This window comes from Etheostoma spectabile, chromosome 13, assembly GCF_008692095.1.
Source record: "Etheostoma spectabile isolate EspeVRDwgs_2016 chromosome 13, UIUC_Espe_1.0, whole genome shotgun sequence".
Taxonomy (NCBI): Eukaryota; Metazoa; Chordata; class Actinopteri; order Perciformes; family Percidae; genus Etheostoma; species Etheostoma spectabile.
The window spans coordinates 26,333,220-26,354,246 of NC_045745.1; the positions used below are offsets into that span (position 1 = coordinate 26,333,220).

General features: G+C 40.3%; 2 protein-coding genes across 5 annotated transcripts; both read left to right on the top strand.

The window, feature by feature from the left end:
* c2cd2l (c2cd2 like) lies at positions 1–19,401 on the top strand (the record flags this gene model as incomplete). 4 transcript variants are annotated; one of them, XM_032534474.1, is given in 15 exon segments in its annotated part: positions 1–803; positions 1,119–1,568; positions 11,924–12,019; positions 12,138–12,257; positions 12,859–12,969; positions 13,651–13,764; positions 13,881–13,980; positions 14,071–14,203; positions 14,668–14,732; positions 14,990–15,111; positions 15,442–15,613; positions 15,714–15,812; positions 16,243–16,376; positions 16,760–16,976; positions 17,410–19,401. In XM_032534474.1, coding segments are annotated over 14 exon segments (2,100 nt in total). In that variant the 3' UTR covers positions 17,655–19,401.
* A 672-nt stretch (positions 19,402–20,073) lies between these two features.
* Positions 20,074–20,750, top strand: h2ax (H2A.X variant histone). Its single transcript, XM_032534478.1, has one exon. It carries the CDS (start codon positions 20,192–20,194, stop codon positions 20,618–20,620), a length of 429 nt encoding a protein of 142 aa, XP_032390369.1. The 5' UTR covers positions 20,074–20,191; the 3' UTR covers positions 20,621–20,750.
* The last annotated feature ends 277 nt before the right edge of the window (positions 20,751–21,027 follow it).

Here is a 21,027-nt window from a genome sequence, read left to right on the forward strand (position 1 = left end):
TCCAGCACTGGTAGCCCACTCACTCTGACAAATATGTCTTGAGTGTATGTGTGTGTGTGCGTGTGCGTGTATTTCAGGCCTATGTCAGGCCCAACTGGGTAACTTTCTGGGGCCAAACGTTGCCATGGCCCCTGTATTATATTGAGGGGCTAGAAGTATTACAATGAACTAAAAAGCACACTGCATAGATGGGAGCAGAATTATGATTAGGCACAACTTTATTAAGGTTTAGCTACCATGTGAGAACAATATACAATTATTTAAGATACTATAATCTAAGTGGATTTTTGGGGGCCCTATGCAAGACAGGGCCACATGATTATGTCATAATGCAGGAGTGAACCCGCTTGGTCAAGTCGTGTCGATAGGTGCAAAAAACAGTTTTGAAAATGATTGTTGTTACTTTTATTTTTTTTTACATTTGAAGCTTTCTCCTTTTATTTAGGAGGTTCTGCCTTTAACTTCCTTTCCTTTTTACTGTTGCGTTCCTCCATAGCAGCGCCACCTGTGGGCCGCTGATGTCCTTTGTCAAATCATCATTGAAGAGGTTACAGAGGCAGGAGGGTATACGACCAGCGGAGATTTGAAACCTATTTGAGTCTGTAATGCAGAGAGCAGAAAGCTTCATTTAGACTCGATAGAGGACAGCAAAGAGACATTAGTCGAAACATCGCTAAAGACTCGGAGATGGGACAAACACATTTGCTGTTGGCCGCAAATCGCCATGAAGCCAGCTTCGTATTGCCAGTGCGCTTTCGATTCCCTGCAGCCTGCAGCACAGCTCGGACCGTTTAATTTAAACGGTAGGTTGTTATGAAGCTACAAATAATGATCAGATTTTTGTCGTTAATCTGCGCTGTACAGTCTTCTCTGCCAGCGCACGATTCATTTTGACATAGTCCATACGTAACAACGCCGTCTTTAGTATGCACCTCCGCTTAAAATACACGCGCGGTGTTTACACGTGATCTTAAACAACCAAATTAAAGTTAAATCGGCCATATAGTCACCATGTCAGTGCATCCTCTGTGTAGTCTGGGTTATTCCTCAGTAATAACTTGTCAGTAACGTTACCTCTTGAATCAAGATGACTGACTGTCTTCTGCTGCCACTCACAGGCTTCAGGGAACTGATCTACGCTGACTGACAGTCCTGATATTTCCATCTGGACCGGGTGATATGAGAGGCTCCAAGAGATGGTGATGGAGCTCCAGGAGTTGGGCTGGCTGTGTCTGGTGGGTCTCTTTCTGACCTCCTTGCTCATTGTGCTGGGATGGCTGTTACAGTACTTGCTGGCCGTACTGCGGCTGTGGAGATCCAGGAAGACAGTCAAGCAGGACAGTAGAGGAACAGCCTGGCAGCAGCTCTCATTCACACAGCCTAACCAGAGCCAGGCTGGAGGTGTGTGGGGCTTCCTGCTGAAGCTCCGCTCGGGCCGAGATGGAGGTCCTGAATCTGAGGCAGGGGTTAAAGGCTTGTTGACCTCTCTGTTCTCCTTCAAATCCTTCAAGGAGCACTGGCAGAGAACCTGGGTCAAAGCTCTGAATGAGCAAGCTTGCAGGCATGGGGTAAGCTGTTTATTTGAGATATTTAAGCCATGAAAAGGAGGAGACGTAGCAAAAAAATCTGAATAAACATTATAGTGTGTCGAGGCGCACCCCTAAGGTTACTCCACTAAGCAGAGGCATTAATAATTAAGCAAGGGCTGATACAGTTGGTGTATGCACTGGAAGTGTGTGTAGGCAGGGAGGTGGAGGTGTGGGAGTTGGAGTGTCTAATCGGTAAGAGGATGGGGGGCAGAGCGTTACATAACAGCTCTGAATCAATGCACAGAAGAGCAGAGAGGCAAGACCAGTCAGCGTAGCCACAGTAAAACACCCACACCACTTAAAAATAGTCTGATACCTGGCCCTGTGGGGGGAACTGGATGTGTTGGATCACGGTGGGAAGAGGCAACATCTGTGTTGTTGCTCAAGACAGGAGTATGGTTGTCTCACCTTTCCTGCATCTTCCTAAAACTGCGGTAAGCAACTGCTTCACACTGAAATATTGGATTTAGTGTGGTGAGTACTCCAGACAGCTGGTAGTCAGGCCAATTGTAAGTTTCTAAAGGTCTTTCTCCTTTCAAATAGTTCCTTTGATCTGTGTGAATCAAAGTCTGATGCTTGCTATGAAAACTGGGAAGAGGAGATGGATCCTCTGCACCCCCCACTAACAAACTGTGTGTGTGCTGAATGAGAGATGAGTTGGCGAGGAGTTTAAAGAGGTCAGATCCATCCACAGAGCGAACGTGCAAAACACACAGCACTCAATATTGATTCATAAGGGTCACGTCAGCATGGCTGTTTGAAAGTCTCCCCTCAGATGTTCAAGTGAACTCTTCTGAGAAATACTCATTTAGTGTTGCATATTGGTTTGGAAAATATACTTGGAGCTTAGCCTAAAAATGCAATTAATAGGCCACAACAGCAACATTCTCTTTGCCTGTTTGAGCATCTAGATTTGATGTATGTCCGACTTGCTCAAATCTGTCTTTTTTTAATATATACTCTGCTAAGAAATAGAGTAAAAATTGCCACTCACATTAGAATACTAGTTATTATGGTTGGGCCATAATTCTGCATTACCATTTATCAACGCTTAGGGGTACAGTACTGTACTGTGATGATGTAATAATCATCATGGGTTATCATTAGTCTTAAAATCTTTTTGCTTGAGATTTAGCATACATTTGCCATATTGTGAATATATACTGATTGGAAAATACGTCATGATTATGATTTCAGCTATATCACACAGCCTATACATAAATGTTGAAGGACTACTTTGACATTTTGGAAAATCACTTAAGAGGTGCTGGTGGCGGATCTTTTACCCTTTGGAGGGAGCCAGGCTAGCTGTCTTTATGCTAAGCTAAACTAACTTCCTGCTGGCATTTACATTTAGCATACATATAAGGAGTGATGATGACCGTCTCATTTAAGTCTGCAAAAAAAGGAATATTTCCCCAAATTCCAAACTATCCCTTTAAAGTCTGACATTGTGTCTGTTGGTCTTTAATACCTTTGTTTAATATGAAGAGGACAAAGCCTTCTATGAGAAGGCTACGGGACAGTATGTCCTGTGATACGTGTACAAACTGCTAAGTTAGAGCAAAAACATGTTAATGCTTCTTCATCTGAATCCTTCATGATCTGAGATTCTTTATGTATTTTCTCTGCATACGACATCTGTTATGGAATGCTGCATTAAACCAGCTGTATCTGTTTTCATTAAAGTGTTCAATATGATGTGTTGGTAATAAGAGGTCATTGAACAGCGCAGTGGGACTCTTTAGAACCGCTTCTCTTTGATCTATGGTGGTAAATTGTAGCGTGCCAGCTGAGTTATCTTGCAAAGCCCTAATTACTTGATCCATTGTGACCTTTGTTGCTCTCAGTTACCGAGAAACTCCACAACATTGGAGTGAGCCTTCGGTGAACTTTGGAATCTTTTGTGCGATTTAGATTAATGGAGTTTCTAGGTGACAACATATGAAAACAAATCACACAGCAACCTAGCTGAAGTTCCTTATAGCACAACTCCTCTGCTTGGGATACAATTAGTAATTTAAAGGTTCCATATTGAAAAAAAGTGAGGTTAACATATTTTTTTACTATAAAACAGGTTGAGGAGTTATATAAATACTGTTATTTTAACAAAACACTCAGTCCACAGAGATATGCGCACAGACCTTGTTTTAAAACGGTGCCTTTAAACGAGCTGTCAGGACTTCCGTACGGTTGCGATGTCACAACTGTACATAAGTAGAAAGGGCTGCTACAGTCGCATTATAGGCATTAAGATAAAGGCGCTAAAACAAAGTGTTTCAGACAAAGGGTGAATTTAATACAGGTGTATTCAGAAAGACAGCATGAGAAATCATCAAATGTTTTTTGAACATTATTGCATGTAAAATGTTCTAGTAGAAACCCAATGTACAAGTATGAACCTGAAAATAAGCATAATATGTCCTCTTTGATAGCCATTTAGCAGTACTCCCCACACAAGGAAGGCTTAGAAATTAAGTTTTAAGGGGTTGTGTTTAAAAAACAAAAACAAAGAAGGTTGCTATGGATATTTTTTGTACGCAAGTACATCAAACCTTCACTGTCGGTTTGATCTCTTCAGGCTTCTAAAATGTTTTAAATACCAGTAGATACAAGGATTTATCCGGGTGTGATAAAGTATATATTATGTTTATTGTAAGATCATTTTCCTGACAAAAACGTGTCAGTGGTGGAGGAGACAAGCAGTCCATGAATGTCTGTCCATGTGGTGTTTAGTTTGTAAACCGAGAGTGTGAGCAAAAGCTTCCAAAGCTTACTCATCACAAGAATATATCTGTTGCCTGCAGAGTAATCTGTTATTCTAAATGTGTCTGGGGCATATGCAAATCACTTGGGAGTATGGTAATGAAACTTCGAATATGATACTGAAATAACAAATCACAAAGATGTCTTGTTGAATAGATATAGCCTACCTCCAGGAGTCTGTCTAAGAGCCAGCAAGACCTAGTGATTGACAACACGGTCTTTGTCTTGTGACATGATTGGTCTACATAGTGTACAATATGCTGTATAAGTGCTCGTTCCTTTGTCTGTACTGTGTGGCCTCGGAGTTGTAACTTGATTCGTTGTTCTGGGTTTTTATCTCTTCCATAAAAACCAGTCTGGAAAAACTGTAAGGGTTGGTGCGGATAGGGCAAGTGGTAAGTGGCCCAAGCGAGGCACATACTGTAGCGTTCTTTGACTCTCACACACAGTCAGCACCTGCCACCTGCCAGGCGTGTTGCCGTGGCCACTTTGAAAAAAGACTCTAGAGCAGCCAGCCTAAACTATGGTATCAAAGACTCACGTTCTCCTCTAACATTTCCTGATTACGTTTCTACATCCGGCAAAACATGAGCTTCTCATTAGGAACGCAGCACGAAGATACGGCTTTAGTGTCATCATGTGGGGATTAGCACACAAATGCTTTATATCATTAACCTAAGTACTACGGCGGCATTTAAGATTGATGCTGACAGAGGTCTTTAAACAATTCTTTTAAAATGTATCCAAATAAAGGCAAGTTATATGGAAAATTGGCGCAACAAACAAGGTTCAGCAAAACCCTTTCCTCTGCAGGTTCCATGAATTTGGTCAAGCATTAGAGTAGCTTTTAATTGTTTATTTTATGATTTATTTGTAATAATATTTAATAATTAATAATTTTTCTTCTTCTGGTTTTACTTAACACCTTGTGCGACCCAAAATAATGAAGACTTGAAATTAAATTCACAAACTTTCCATGGTACATGACAATTGGTATCCATCTTTATCCTCCATGAAGTTATTATACAGTATGTAGAGCTGAATTAATTAGCAGACTAGTAGATTGATTGAAAATGAATCAGCAACTATTTTGACAAAAGGATTACATAATCAAAGGATGATAAAGAAAAGTTGGGGAATTCACTCTTTTACTGAGAATTAGATAAGAGAGTATGCATCATGTAAGGCATTTGACACCTGGCTCAAGTCTAGGCAGTAAATGATGTAACACTGAAACTGGATTTTCTTGATCTTATTTCATTTTTATCCCCCTATCTGTAGTATTATACACAATGGTTTTCAACACTTTGTCACTCTTAGGACCATTGTGAAACAACATATACATTTCTGGATCTGTGTTTTCTGCACGAATGACACAGGCCATTTTTTTCCAGTCACTCTGTGAGTGGAGCTGTTCACAGTAATATGGATCGACATTATGAATATTTTAGTAGCAGTCAGAAAAGGAAGCTTTTCGCTTTTGTTGTTAACACCTCTTAGGTATTTGGTATTCATCATTGGCTGTACCTTGGAGCAATTTCTATCAATCTTATTATGAAGATTTCTTAAGAGTCAGTGGTTCACTGTCTGATATATTCTGCTCACTGCAGCAGAGAGTGACGTAAATCAAGAACCCTCAAACACGCATATGAGATCATGTAAATGCTGCTAGCTTACAGAACAGCTCATGCTGTCTCACTTCATTTTGAGTGTCGTCTTAATGCTGTCTGACGACACTCCGTGCTGAGGGGGAGACCTGACACTGACCCCTGACTATTCAAAACAACAAGATGAGACCAAAAAATGCTTCTGGGGGCTGAATCCTGACAGGAAGGTCGGGAGTTGTTACATAAATGTAGTAAATGGCAGAAAACGGTAAAACCTAAAGCATCATTCATTTGGGTGCGTACAGACAAGGTGTTAGTGAAAGTGCCCCAATCAGAGTCTTCCTTAAAGATATATAGCCAAGACATTTGTATTTTCCTTGTCTCAGTTTATGATTTTGTATTGGCTGAAGAGATGGTGAGTGCTTTTCGGAAGATTTAGATTAGAGGAGACAATTGAAACCCCAGAGTGGTTGTTTTCACAGTTTATGTGAGTAAGATTTAAGATTCTATATTTAAGCCATATGCATGATTTGCACACTGTGGTTCCATTTAAACAAGAGCAGTTTAAACAGAGAGCGATTAAAGACACCTGGATCAGTTCCGCATCATAAAAACATCCTGCACCTTTGAACAGTAACCCCATGATGCAGCTTGTTTCATTACTCAGTTGTTTATCCAGAGAAAATGTCTGTCTGCTGAATTATTAATGCAGAAGCCTCTGGATTTAATCATGTTTTAGCAGGCAGGCTTAATATAGAGCTATTCAGATGTCTCTGGGCTGGATTATTTTGTGGAGGAGGCTTGAAGGACTGAACTGGTTTGCCTCTTCAGACCAGTATAGCTTTGACAGAATGTGTGTGCATCTGCAGCTGACACATGATGTCAAGCCACAGTTACTGGGTGATAGAGGAGGACTAATAGAGCACACAAGTGTGCATCTGCTGGGAAGGAAGCTCCCTACCCATTCAAGATCTGCAATTATAAAGAGCCTGGTGATTAGCTTGAAGGCCAGTTCACTTCTTCCCTCTCTGACTGTGAGCTGCCGGTAGATGATTAATACTGTGTGATTATGCGCAAATAGATTTCTTCCTAATGACAGGGAACGTTAAGCACTCAGCAGTCATTTGCAATGACAGTGCAGGAAACTAAGGTCAGTCAGAGCCGCTGATGAAATTCAAATTCACCAGCATTGATCTACAAGGTGGCTCTTTGGACTCAGCATTTAAAACGGAGACACGTTATTATTATTCTAATATTACAGTATATAGTACCTAACGAAATTGTAAAGTGAAGTTACTGTAGATCCTACTATACTACTATATCCCAGTTAAATTAATATAATGTAATTTACTGTATGTAACAGATTACATTCATTAGTTTAGTAGTTTAAAAAAACACTAATAAATATCAAAATAGAGATATAAAATTAATTGAAATTCACAGGACTACTTTAAATTGGTTAAAATCCAGCAAAGCATGATTTATGGCTGATGGGTGAAGTAGTTCATAGATTTCAGCAGCTTACAGCAGCACTTTGAGGCTAAATGCTAACATGCTGAAATTTAGCAGGTAATGTTAACCATGTTTACCAATTTATTTTAGTGTTAGTATGCTAACTTTGCCAGCCCTCCAGCTGTACTACTTGCATGGGTAAAAAAAAAAGATCCTAATATGTTTTGTCATTTCAAACCAGTGTGCTTGTGTAAGTAGTATGTAGGCTAAATGTACTGAATGTTATGAATTCCAAAACATGAATGTTTATTGGCTTTTATTACTCCACAAAGCTTGTACTCTTTGTAGCCTGAACCTGAAATACACGGTACTGAAAGAAAAGGCAGGAAAGGGAGATGGGGGTCAACTAAAGCCACAGGGGGAGTGTATTTCTGGTTGACCCACATGCGTTTCAGAAGCGTTCAGCCAGTCAGATCCAAACCGGGTGACTCTGACAAACCTGAAGTGACACCATGGATGTCCTCAGGAACTGTCTCTTTCCAGAAATACCTTCCACATACACACTCAGTTGAACAGTGGTTGTTCACAAGGACAAATCAGAGGTTATGTTGCTTGCATTGACCTCTCCATGACAAAATGAGCTCTTTAGCCTCTGCCAGGGGGATACACATAACTACAGAGTACCAGCTGGCTACCTAAGAAGCCAATGGATGCAACATGTCTGAGTAAACTCCCTTTAAGGAATAGAAAATCATAAACCAGTTAGATATTCAAGGCCTTACCTTGAAGAATTATATTTAAATATTTTCCAACCCTATTTTAATTTCAGGCATACAGCGGACCTAAAAACTGGGGGATTGCTGTACCATTATATCTTCCAAGCATTTACACTTCACAATGTTAAACTAGCATTTTGGTAAACATCCAAATATATGATGCAGCTCAGAAAGTGGTTCTTCCAATTAAGACTGAAACTGACCTAAGAGCATGCCTCTCAGGCATGCTAGATTTTGACTGACACATATTGGCAAGCCAGTGCTGCTGTGTGTCCTCAAGAAAAAATATAGAGTTGTGAATTTGTCTTTGTCATGGATTATGTTTCATGTTTTACTAGGGCTGGGCAATATATCGATTATATCGATATTGCAATATAAGACTAGATATCATCTTAGATTTTGGATATCGTAATATTGAAATATGGTCAGTGTTGTCTTTTCCTGGTTTTACAGGCTGCGTTACAGTATGTGATGTAATTGTCTGAAGTCACCAGACTGTTCAAGTTGTTTTATTATGTGTTAAGTAGCCACTAAGTCATTAAATCAATTCTGGAGATTATTTATCAAAATTCTCATTGTGTAAATAACATTTTGTTAAAGCACCAATAGTCAACTATACAATATTGTCTCAATATCAACAACTTGGTATTTAGTCAATATTTGATTTTCTCTAAATCGCCCAACCCCATGTTTCACATAAAAATCCAAAATCTGTGCTGTAAATGCCCTATGGCTGTCAGAAATTGAGGTCAGGACCTGAGGGTCTGGTAGCCTAGTGTTTTTTTGTACCACATAGGCACAAGTTGTGCATGTCATACATATAGACTGTACATAAAGAGGATATCTGTACATACATATTTGTATACATAACATAATATAATACATATAAATAGGTGTATAGTCTTTGGTCATACCCCACACTTTCCCCCTATATTGACTCTCTTTATCTACACTATCAGATTTCTAATGAAGGCAAAAAGCAGAAATAAATATCTAAAGATTTAACAATATTTTGCTCTCATTCTGTTCAGTTCAGTTCAATTTTATTTATATAGCAAGTTTAAAAACAACCATAGTTGACCAAAGTCCTTAACAAACTAAAAAAAAAAAAATGGTAATATACACAAACAATGCACAATACACAAAATAACCAAAGTGTCAAAGCTCAACTTGAATAGAAAGCCAATGAATAGTTGTGGGTGTTAAGCAAGGACTTCAATGTGTCAGCGGTCCGAGCAGTTCTTATGTGAAAAGGTAAACTGTTCCAGATGTTTGGAGCAGCCACTAAAAAGGCTTAGTTACCTTTATTTTATGACCTGGATCTGGGCACATTGAGGAGCATCTGACTGGATGACTTCAGTGCTTTGACAGGTGTGTGGATATGAAAAAGCTACCATAAATAACGGCGACAACCCATTTAAAGTCTTTAAAAACAGCAATACAATTTTAAAATCAATCCTGAAACAGACAGGAAGCCAGTGGAGCAAGGCCAAAACTGGTGTAATGTGTTCACACTTTTTTGTCCCGTTTAAAAGTCAAGCTGCTGCATTCTGGACTAACTGTAACCGACAAAGGGATGACTGACCCAATCCAACATATAAAGAGTTACAGTAGTCTAAGATGTAATTTGTCATTGAGACAGAGAAAATTCTGATCCAACCATATACTGAGATCTCTCAGACAGTTAAACAAAGGCTGAAGTGTGTCCTTATCATTGTTTTTACAGGGAAATAAATTTGTCTATTGTCTAAAAAATGGAAAAATGTTTTTTATAAATGGGCCCCAAGGCCAGCATGTACAGAGAAAAGAACATGGATCCCAAAATGGAACCTTGGGGGACCCCACAAGAAAGAGGGGCAGCAGATGAAGAGCAATTACCAAGGTGGACAGAAAAACTCCTATCTGACTGGAACTTTTCTTAATTACTAAAATTATCTATAAATGATTAAAGATGATTTAAAACAACCCTCTCCGAGACTTTTGATAGGAAGGAAAGTTTAGAAATAGATCCAGACAAAGGATCCAGATTTTTTTTTTTTTGTAATCACTGAAATTTAGAAGTGCTCACATCAATGTACTGACTCCATTTGTTCTCACTGCAAAGATGCCAGTGGTGTTTGACAGCAGTGACAGAAACTTTAGTAATCTATTAACCACACACACAATCATAATCCTTGTGATTAATGGCTTTATCTAACGCCCCTCAATATGAAATACATTACATCACTTTAATTCTGCACTTCATGTAATGAACGGTCAGGTGACAGAGCAGTTTTAGATGCTCCAGCCAACCGAAATAAACACAGCCGGTTGTACACTTTAGTCACGGTGTTGGTTCCGGGGAACCTATGTAAGCTTGCAGCCTTGCACTTGGCTTTCTGCCCTTCTGGCTAGAACACTGACACACGCAGCACAAACACACACACACACACACACACACACACACACACACACACACACACACCCCAACGCGCACACCACACACAAACACACATGCCCTGCTCCCACACCTTAGTGATTTAACGTACACACCCAGCCAGAGAATAGTTCCACTGTTTTGCTAGAGATTGGACTTGGACCTGAAGAAACATATGCCCACAATAGGGGATTTGTTTTCACTCACTTGCATCTCCTGAGCAAGTTAAAGCCGTCTATTGAAACCGATCCTCTCTCTCTGGCGCACACAACACACACACACACACACACACAACCCAAAACCACCACACAACACACACACAACACACCACACCACACACACACACACACACACACACACACACACACACACACACAGTGATAGTAGGTCACTGATGTTGCCACGGTTCTGGTGAATCTCTTCTTACAACTGAGAAGTTCCTTTTGTTGGGGGTGAAAACTAAGTCTAACACTCATATAGTAAAAGCTTCCTGACAGTAAGCATGACTAAGCACATTGACCGGTGATGCAGACTTTTTGATAATGGACGCTGTTGAAAGGGCGACATCAGCCTGATTGAGAAGGGGAATCCACAACTTCTGCATTAATACAAAAGCTAATTTTAATTTGAACATACTCCTTGTCACCCTTTGGTCAAACATATGTTGTATTTTTTCCCCAGTATCTTCAGGCACTGATCATCTAAGTGCACAAATCCACAGAGCTGACTGGTCTTAAACCATAGTCGAGCTTTGCTATTCATGGTAAAAATAGCGTCATGCTTGTTGGCATGCATATTACAGCACCTTACAAGTCTGTTTATTGATTCATGTACATTATCTACATCAGACTTAACAAAACTCAAATTTTAATGGTTAACCTTTAGCATGAGAAAATAATCACATTAATACTCTGAATTAAAAAAGAATTCTGTCCTTGCAAAGTTTCTGTAGCAGGGAAATGTACAAACGCCACTGTTGTTTTTTAATGATTGCATTGCGTTATTAGCATATGAGTGAGATGATCAGTACCACATAGGAGTTCAATCGCTTGGAGCAAAGATCAATGAACTTCCTAGACATCTGAAACCAAACATGCTTAAAATTCATGAAATGTCCCAGTTAATTTGCATTTAAGTTTAAATGATACAGCTGCAATGTCATTTACTAATTGGCTAAAGACCATTGACCGTGACTTACTGCTAACCAGCTGCATTTAATCGCTGCAGTACAAAATCTTTTCATTCATCCCCACGGGTCTGTCCTGTTTCTCTTATGTAAAATTTGGGATGTTTGTTCTCTTCCTCTGTCTCACGCAGAGCTCCATCCAGATCACTTTTGACAGCAATCTCCAGTTAACTACTGCCTCTGCAATAGATAGCGTGACCTGCACTGACCAAGCAGCACACCGAATGGTAAGTCATCTTCATACTCTATGTTCATTACAGCTGTAACAAATTAACTTCTAAAGCAGACATCCCCTCTGATATTCAACAAGTTTTGTCCTTTCGTCAACCTCTTGTTGTTTTACAGGTTTTACACTGTAAATGTTGGGTGGACACAGTGACGTTTCCTGTGACGGTCACACAGCAATCGCCAGCTGCCGTTTCCATGGACACCTTTCAGATCACTATAGCACCTATGGAGGCAAAGGTAGAAGAGCACACTCCCTGGATTTTGGAAAATTTGCACAATTGAGGGCAGGCTCCCGAAAACAAATGGGAATTTGACAGCATCATTTGCATTGATATTCAAATGTGAAGAATCACATGTAATCCCACCATCTGCATTAAACGAGGAGTCTTAGTATATTTTACTAGTTAAGGCAGTCAAATAGCCTCTGGTTTATTTCAGTAATGCAGGTAGTTATTAAAACTAAGAACGTTAGTCCTGCTGTTTCATGTCTCAGTGACATTTGTTTTCTCCCTTTCTTTAAGAGGATAATCATGTTAGAAGTGATTTTCCAACTGCACTGCACTCCTTCCACCATCTAGCGTTATAAGATTTTCTTATAATTTCGTGGGAATGAAGTGTCTTCTGCATATTATCTGGTCCCTAATGTTTCCTAGGGTTTTATAATGTGAAATGTATTGAAGCCAGGTCTTGTTTGTACTAAATTAACACAGTTAAATAGTGTGGCGATTATTTTTTGATGACAAAATGCAACACGTAGAATCCTTTCTTTAGTACTCTTATAATCGTCATAAAAAAAGCTTGTTGGTTAACCTGCTGTCTGCCGGGCCGTCTCCATCAGGTGGTGGTGTGCCTGGAGGAGGTGGAGGACGAGGGTCTGCTGATATCCTGGACTCTTTCTAAGCAGCCATCATTTACTCTGACAGTGTCTCCATGCAAGCTGCAGAGACAAGTGAGAACATCTGATATTATGATCTGATCTTATACCACTAATATGATATGTCTGTAGTCAGCAGAGGCCTCGTTTCTGGACCCGCTTAGAGTTTACAAACTAGGTTGCGTACATTCAAAAAAGTTAAATACATTATGCAAATTTTGGAGACTGTGCTCACACTTTCAGTCAAATTCTATTTGCATATTTGTGATTTTTTCACCGCATTAATCTCACCATGAGGGAAATGGCGTTCTTGTATATAATTACATACACCTGCATGCAGTCTGAAGCATTTTGATTAAGACAGCATCAAAGTCACTAAAGTAAAGAATAAAAACACATATTGAACACAATAAATTGTTTCTTACTACAATAAACAGCTTTCTAGGATACCAACTGAATCTGAAAACCAGAATATAAAAGTTAAAATTTGGCATTATGTAGTCAAGCCAAATGTAAGTATTGGGATTGGTTAAATCTCCCAAATGTGCTTTTTGAACAAAGTTAATTGCTGTAAGATTAAAGCAACAGTAAACATGTATGTGTTTTTGTTCTTCTTGGAAATTAGAAATAAGATTACATTGGGCTAACAAATGCGTTAAAAGCCCCAGTAGTTTTTCTCTATAGTTGAGCTTTTTTGCCCCCTTCCTGCTACAACACCTTGTCAGAGAGTAATCAGCTGCTTCTTTTTGGTCTCAGGGCAGTGAGTGTGGGGTAGACTTGGACATGATTAAGGGCCTGATAGAGGATACTCTGTTCAGCACTCAGCCAGCCATGGTCCTCAACCTCAAGTCTTGTGCACCCAGTCCTTTGGTGAGAATGATGTGTTTTTTGCTACCTTTGCAGCAATAAGACAAACTATAAATTGCTATGACTGGATGCTGTGTGATAGATCCTGTGCTCTGCACCCTTTTTCTGCACACTCCCAGGCTCCCATGGACCATCTATCAGTGGGATTGAACTCTGTACCCCAGAGTGTCTTGGTGAGACGACTATTGCTCCGGCAGCTCAGGGCGACCTTAAGTAAAGGTCAGATTTTTTTTTCCCTCAACGTCAGATCATTTTGACCTGGCTTCCTGCAGATTGCCAAGTTCTCACTGTCTTGCTTTGTGCATGCAGGTCAGTGGTCTAAATCAGGGGAGCTGTGCTGTGTGCTGAGCCTGGACCAACCCCCCACAGAGAGGACAACCCGCTTCCTGTCTGTGCCCAGCAACCCCGACGCCTCAGTGGAATGGAGTGAAGAAATCACTCTGTAAGACGTCAACCGTGATGTGAAAACAGCTGTTAATGTGTCATGATTATGAACATTCATGCCAACATTAAAAGCCCTGAAAATGTATTCTTTCAATCAGCTAGAACAGCTTTGGTTATGTCACATGACAGATTTCTGTCTCATTTTTTTTTTTTTAATTACTCTTCTAGCTGATTATTCTGTGCACCAACCAGGATTTAACATTTAGATGACAGTTGGTGGGTTGTTACTGTCAATCAAACTAAACAAACAACACCCACAATGTTGAAGCCGATTTGCTTAATTAATAAATGCATTAGGTAAGATTACTTTAACTGTTGCTTATATAGGCATGAATATTAATATTATAAAACATTGTTTAAGATTTGGAAGGAGGAAAAATCAGCTTGAGAAAGAAGTCGCTTTATTCCAATGAATGTAATTTGGCATTTTTTCACTTCTAACAAAGTTTTTCTGTGTTGAAGGGAGCTGGGCCTCGAGACCAAAGAGCTGAGAATAAGACTTCTGGAGCGGAATGGCAAAAGGGAACGTAAGGCATTACATGATAGCAATTTAATGTTGGCTGCTATTCAGAAACTTGATCAGCAGGAATGTTTAGCCTGCTTAAGCAAAATCATTGATGCCTTAAATGTACTGTTGGCAGGCTCCCTGTAATGGTTAGCATTTCGGGATCTATACAATGTCAGGAAATGTCCCCATTATGGCCTCGGAGCTACAGTGAAGGAGCAGCTTAATGCTGTTTATACTAATATGTTGAGACTTTCTTTTTATTTTCAACCTTGATAGAATTCCTGCCCGGCCATGCCTCCATCGCCTTGGACCTCCGGTGCAAAGTTCCCACTGGACAACATACACTGTCAATAAGTCACGGCCTCGGCTTGGCCCCAAACGCTACCATCACAGCAGAGGTGAGCGACAAGATCCTGCGCATTTCTGTAAAATTATGGAAAGCTCTTTCAAAGCCATTATCATGCCTTGAAGTGTACACTTGCATCATAATTAATTTTGTAACATCAAGCAAGCTGGAATCAAACAAAGAATGACAACAAAAGGAGAGGGAGTGTTGTATAACAGCTGATACACAGTCTATTGTTATGCCTGTGATTGCTGTCTCAGATCTCCTCTGGCGTTTTCACCAGCCAACCTTTTTCCTTTTTTCCTTTTGCAATCTGCAACATTTCATATTGCTACACCCCCTTTGTTCTGCACTTCTCCTGCAACCTGTTATACTTTTCCAGCTGCTGTATGTGGAAACAGAGGAGCCGCGCAGCGCCCACAATGCTTTGCCACTTCGTTCCTCCCTCACCCCCACCAAGAAAGTCGACGTGGACCGAACCATCATGCCAGATGGGACCATTGTCACCACTGTCACGACCATCCAGTCTCGACTGAAACTGGACCGCAGTCCAGGTAGATTAGCCAAAACAAAGTCAAGTATTACATTGTGCCGTGGTGGGTGTACATTAAAATAATATTAACAGTGACATTAAATAGTTGTAATGCCTTTCAGGTGATTCCCCTTTGCGTTCGCCGTCCAAAGTGGAGGTGACTGAGAAGAAACCCACCATCCTGTCAGACGGCAGAAGCAGCACCAGCCCCAACCTCAGCAGTGAGTTCTAGGCGAAAGGCCAGACGTCGTTTTACATAATATATGCAAAGTAGGATTAAGTAGCAAGCTGCAGTGTAACACAAGCGGAGAGTAATGCCCATTTCAGTACACATCATGCACTCTTGGTGTAGGAACCTCACTTCAAAAACCTTAACACAGTTTATTTAAGAGAAACTATTTGCTTATACAAAGAGCAAAAAAAGTGGGATGAAACACAAATTTAATTTGTTGGTCAATATAATTACCGGTATGTTATTTTTAGTTTAGTACAATGGAGTGTTTTTGCATATTACTTTTAAACAATATATTTTCAAAATTGGCGACCACTGCAACAAAAGATCAATTTAGTAATGTGGACCCTTTTGAAAAACTGTATATTGCAGTTTACTAGTATAGTGCAGATTTACATATCTGTGTTTTTGTTGCTCAGAGAGCAGCCGCCTCTCTAATGGCCTGGATCCCGTTGCAGAGACGGCCATCCGGCAGCTGACGGAGTCCTCCTCCAAAGTAGCACGGAAGACACCAACTAAGAGGAGCACGCTGATCATCTCGGGCGTGTCAAAGGTCAGAGAAGGGAAACTGTGTCAAACGTAGAGGCTTGTTGAATTATTATTATGGTTCCTATAGAATGGTTGTATTGAAGTTTAAGCTTCTGTTATAGTACTATAACTGTATAGTATAGTAATGGATAAGTGAATGAATGAACAAAAAACAGTCACCTCCTACAAAAAAATGGCTTCTGAAGATGTAACACCTTTTTCCTGAAGATGGTCTAGTCCCAAAACATTACCTACTATTAGATAGTTTGTGAGTTTTCTTTGCAACCTTGGACCTGCTTGTCCTCCTGCGACACACCTGTCTCATGTTGTGATTATGCAAAGTATTTTTCTGTAGGGCGACTGATAAGTATAAGTATGTTATAAGTGGATTCAATATCTATCACTTAGCAGGTTCCGCTCTCAGAAGATGACTGCGTGTTGTCGAGCGGCTACGCTGCAGCCATGGACGCAGCCATGCATGGCAACCATTATAGGACGGGGCACCACCAGGACCCAGATGAAACCACACCCTCCGACGTGTCGGAGCGTCCCTCTGTGGATGATGTGGAATCAGATACTGGTTCCACTGGTGCCTTGGAAACCCGCAGCCTCAAGGACCATAAAGGTAACACAGTTGTCATAGTTTGCTTGCTGCTTGGTCAGTGCACTAAAATCATCAGCGGTTCAGTCTTTACTAGCATTGTTTAGTAATGTCTTTTGCTACGTGCAAACACAAATATTTGCATACATTAAAGAATATTTATTCATCAACACTTCAATGACTGATTTACAGGCCATAGAACACGATACATGACTGCCCTCTGGAGGCCATGCTGCAGCAAACACCCAACCAGACCACAGTGGTTTAGAGTGGATCAGTCCCAAAGTCTATTTGAATATCAATTTGATACTGAAGCTATCTAATGAAATCAGTGAATTCATTCTTAATACTGTTAGATGGATGATTGGTTAGTTTTTTTTCAACAAGGTCCTGTCCTGTCCTGTACTGTAATTATGGATTGCCACTACAGTGAAGTATTCTGTCTGTTTTCCTCTAGTGGGCTTTCTACAGAGTGGGACGAAGCTGTTGTTCCGCAGAAGACATCGAGAAAAAACGTCCTGCCTCAGCCAATCCCACGAAGACATCTCCAACATGGGCAATAACTTTGCTGCCGCTGCATCCATCAGCCGCAAAAAGTCCGGCAGTTTCTCTCGGCGTCTCATCAAACGCTTCTCCTTCCGCTCATCAGGCAAATCAAAAGGCAAAGCTACCAACGGAGGAGCAAGCTCACTGGATAACTGATCGTTGTAAGGGCAAGAGGCCGGTCATCCTGACCTAAGCATTGTTTTAGAGCTTCTGTTGTTACTATTATTACTGTCAGAAGATCAACTAAACCGTGCAAGAATCCAGTCTTTGACAGGCTGAACACCCCAGGTGGGTTGTCACCTGTACATCTTTAAAAGAGGATACCTCTGGGAGGGCTTTCCTCTGAAGAGAAATGATTGCACCTTCAGGACAAAAGTCATGTTTAATCACATCACTGAAGTTGAATTGTGATTATTAAATCTCTTTCTTTCGAGTAAAACTTTGCTGCTCAGTAAGGAGAAGGTCAAAGTCAAAAGGAAACGTCTTATGACCTGTTTGAACACAAACTATAGTATGAGTGTTTGATTGTGATCGATGGTGAAAATGCTTTCGAACTATTTATTGACATAAAATGTGAATATGAGGCTATTGGTTTCACTTCGGACAGTTTTTTCAAAGCATGTGTAAAATTCCAGGGTTGTACAATTGTGAATTACTTTGTTGTTCTCAAGTGCTATTTATTTTACCCCCAAAACAACTCATCATAGTTGCATTACACTGTAAAATATATGAATTGCTGTGTTTTTCTCCATGCAAATGTAATTTTCAACACATAGTTTTAAGTAAGTTAACAAAAATCAGTCTTGATCTAGCACTTCATTCATAATTGCTTATATATTGGTTTTAGATTGTTGTATCTTATAAACGAAGCAGGGAAGGTAATATATCTATTGTACTTTTTTATTTTATAAAAGGTACTTTATGTGGAATATAATAATGCATTTCAGTTTGCTTTTGAAACCTCAACCAGCCAGGATCTCTGGCAGACTCTTTAAGCTGGGCAATAAGTTGAAACTTAAAAAAAAAAAGGTCCTGCTCTCCTTGTTGTTCCTTTTGACTCCAACTGGGTCGAAAGTGCAAACACTTGATAGAGACTTCAGTTGATGCTCATGTGGACATTTTATTATTCCAATAACTAGCTATACTGTGCAGTAAAACTACATATATTGTACAAAATGCCTCACATGGGTTGCAGGCAAAATCAAACATTCAGGAGCATTATCATAATACAGTTTTTTGGAAATAAATGTAATCCTTACATGAGTGACTATACTACAACAGTTCTGCAGTTTAGACTGGAAAAATGGAACTCGGAGGTCTCGGGGAAGGTTTCAGACATGGTCTACTGATGGATTGCCAGCAACAAGATTGTCAAAGTGTATGACAAGGAGATGGGTGGTGTGGACGTACTCAGGGCTAGAAATGAAACTGCTACTAGCAACAAGAGATAAGAGAAAACCTGCTGCAGCCTTCAAAGGCATACAGAACCAGTATGTAAAAAATGTACATAGGCCTACATTTTTGGCCATTTGTGTTCTGTCAGAGTAAATCAGAAATCTTTTAACTGACTGAATTCATTATGGAACTGCAGAACAACCATATGAAATGATTTTAATACCATTTTTCAGGGTAATTTGCATTAATAAAAAATATAACTATTAAAAGGTATTACAGAGACTAAATCACTACTGTTAAACTACCATGTGCAGTGCTTTACAAAACTACAACCAATTGAAAACGCTGAAAAACTGAACCAAGCCACTTCACTGTGTAAAGGCACATATTTTGTCTGGAAGGTGAAATGGCAAACGGCTGCACAATTTAAGATATGTATGATTTCTGTTGTTGTTATATTTGAGATGTTTAATTTATTGCCAATAAATTATTTTTTGCTGCATCACTAGATTACCTTTGGCTATTTATTTTTATTTTATTTTTTACAAATTTGTAATGCTAAGGCCATTTGTTTTATATCATACTTACAAATTATGCCTGTTTAGAGCTATTTTGGTTAGAATTAGCCTACATTATCTTAAAAGGCAGCAACATTACTACTTACACATGTACGTAGGGGTTACCTGCTGTACATTTCACATCTGCTTGCGTGTATGAGTTTGTTTGGCTGCTTTCAGGGTTTGATTATTCTCACAAGCAAGCTATACTCAAGTGATAAGAAAACCTTTATTGATTACCTTGCGGGGAAATTCATTTGTTGCAGCAGCACTAAGACAGATATACAACATGTTTTAATGATCAAAACATTTACCAACAATGTTTCTAAATTCTGAATAGATAATGTTGTCGTTCTAGTTTTAGTGTTCTATTTGTAAAAGCGCCAAAACATTTGAAGCTGGAGGGAAGACACTCGATTGGTCTTCTATGTCTGCCTCTTTACCGTATGGCCCACTCACAGCAAGCAGGAAAAACAACAGCCAATCGCCTGTTTCTTGTGTAAGGCCCGTCGTGAGTGGTTTGAAACCAGAGCAGATACACCAATAATCACTGACTTCCTGTCCTCTCTGACCTCATAAGACCAATCAAACTTGATAATTTTAGTTGTAAAAGCCAATCCCGTTTTAGGGCGGGACAAAGCTGGGGGTTTATATCCAGGTTGTGCGAGGTACTTTCTCCCCAACGTTTGCAAACCTACGATTGCAGTGTTTAGTTGCGAAATTTAAACTCAACAACCGACAATGTCTGGAAGAGGCAAAACCGGAGCAAAGGCCCGTGCCAAGGCAAAGACCCGCAGCTCCCGCGCTGGTCTGCAGTTTCCTGTGGGCCGTGTCCACCGTCTCCTCCGCAAGGGTAACTACGCCGAGAGAGTCGGTGCCGGAGCTCCTGTGTATCTGGCCGCCGTCCTAGAGTATCTCACCGCTGAGATCCTGGAGTTGGCTGGCAACGCCGCCAGAGACAACAAGAAGACTCGTATCATCCCTCGTCACCTCCAGCTGGCTGTGCGCAACGATGAGGAGCTGAACAAACTGCTTGGCGGTGTGACCATTGCCCAGGGCGGTGTCCTGCCCAACATCCAGGCCGTCCTGCTGCCCAAGAAGACCGGCCAATCTGCACCGAGTTCCGGCAAGGCGGGAAAGAAGGCCTCTTCCCAGTCTCAAGAGTATTAGCTAGCTTTTCTGGCTAATAACTTTTACCCCAAAGGCCCTTTTAAGGGCCACCCATTTATCCTTAAAAGAGCAACGTTTCTTGTCTTGTTTGACTTCGCATTGTTATTTAATAAACTCTTGTTTAGTTAAAGTCGTGGATACCTTGTTTTTCAGTTGGGCTAACTTTACCGTTAGAAGCTAACGTTACTTGCTAATGTGAAGAAAGTTTGCTAGCCGTTGAACATTGTATCTAACGTTAGCTAACTGACGTTCACCTTTAAACGTAAACTAGACTTCTAAAGACCATACTATATTGTGTGCTTATAGCTATAATGTGAGTTTTGAACCTGTGTATAGGGTATCTATGCACAAGTGCTAGCTATTCATTTAGCAGGTCATTAACCGTTCCCATTACAAGTAATGGGGGG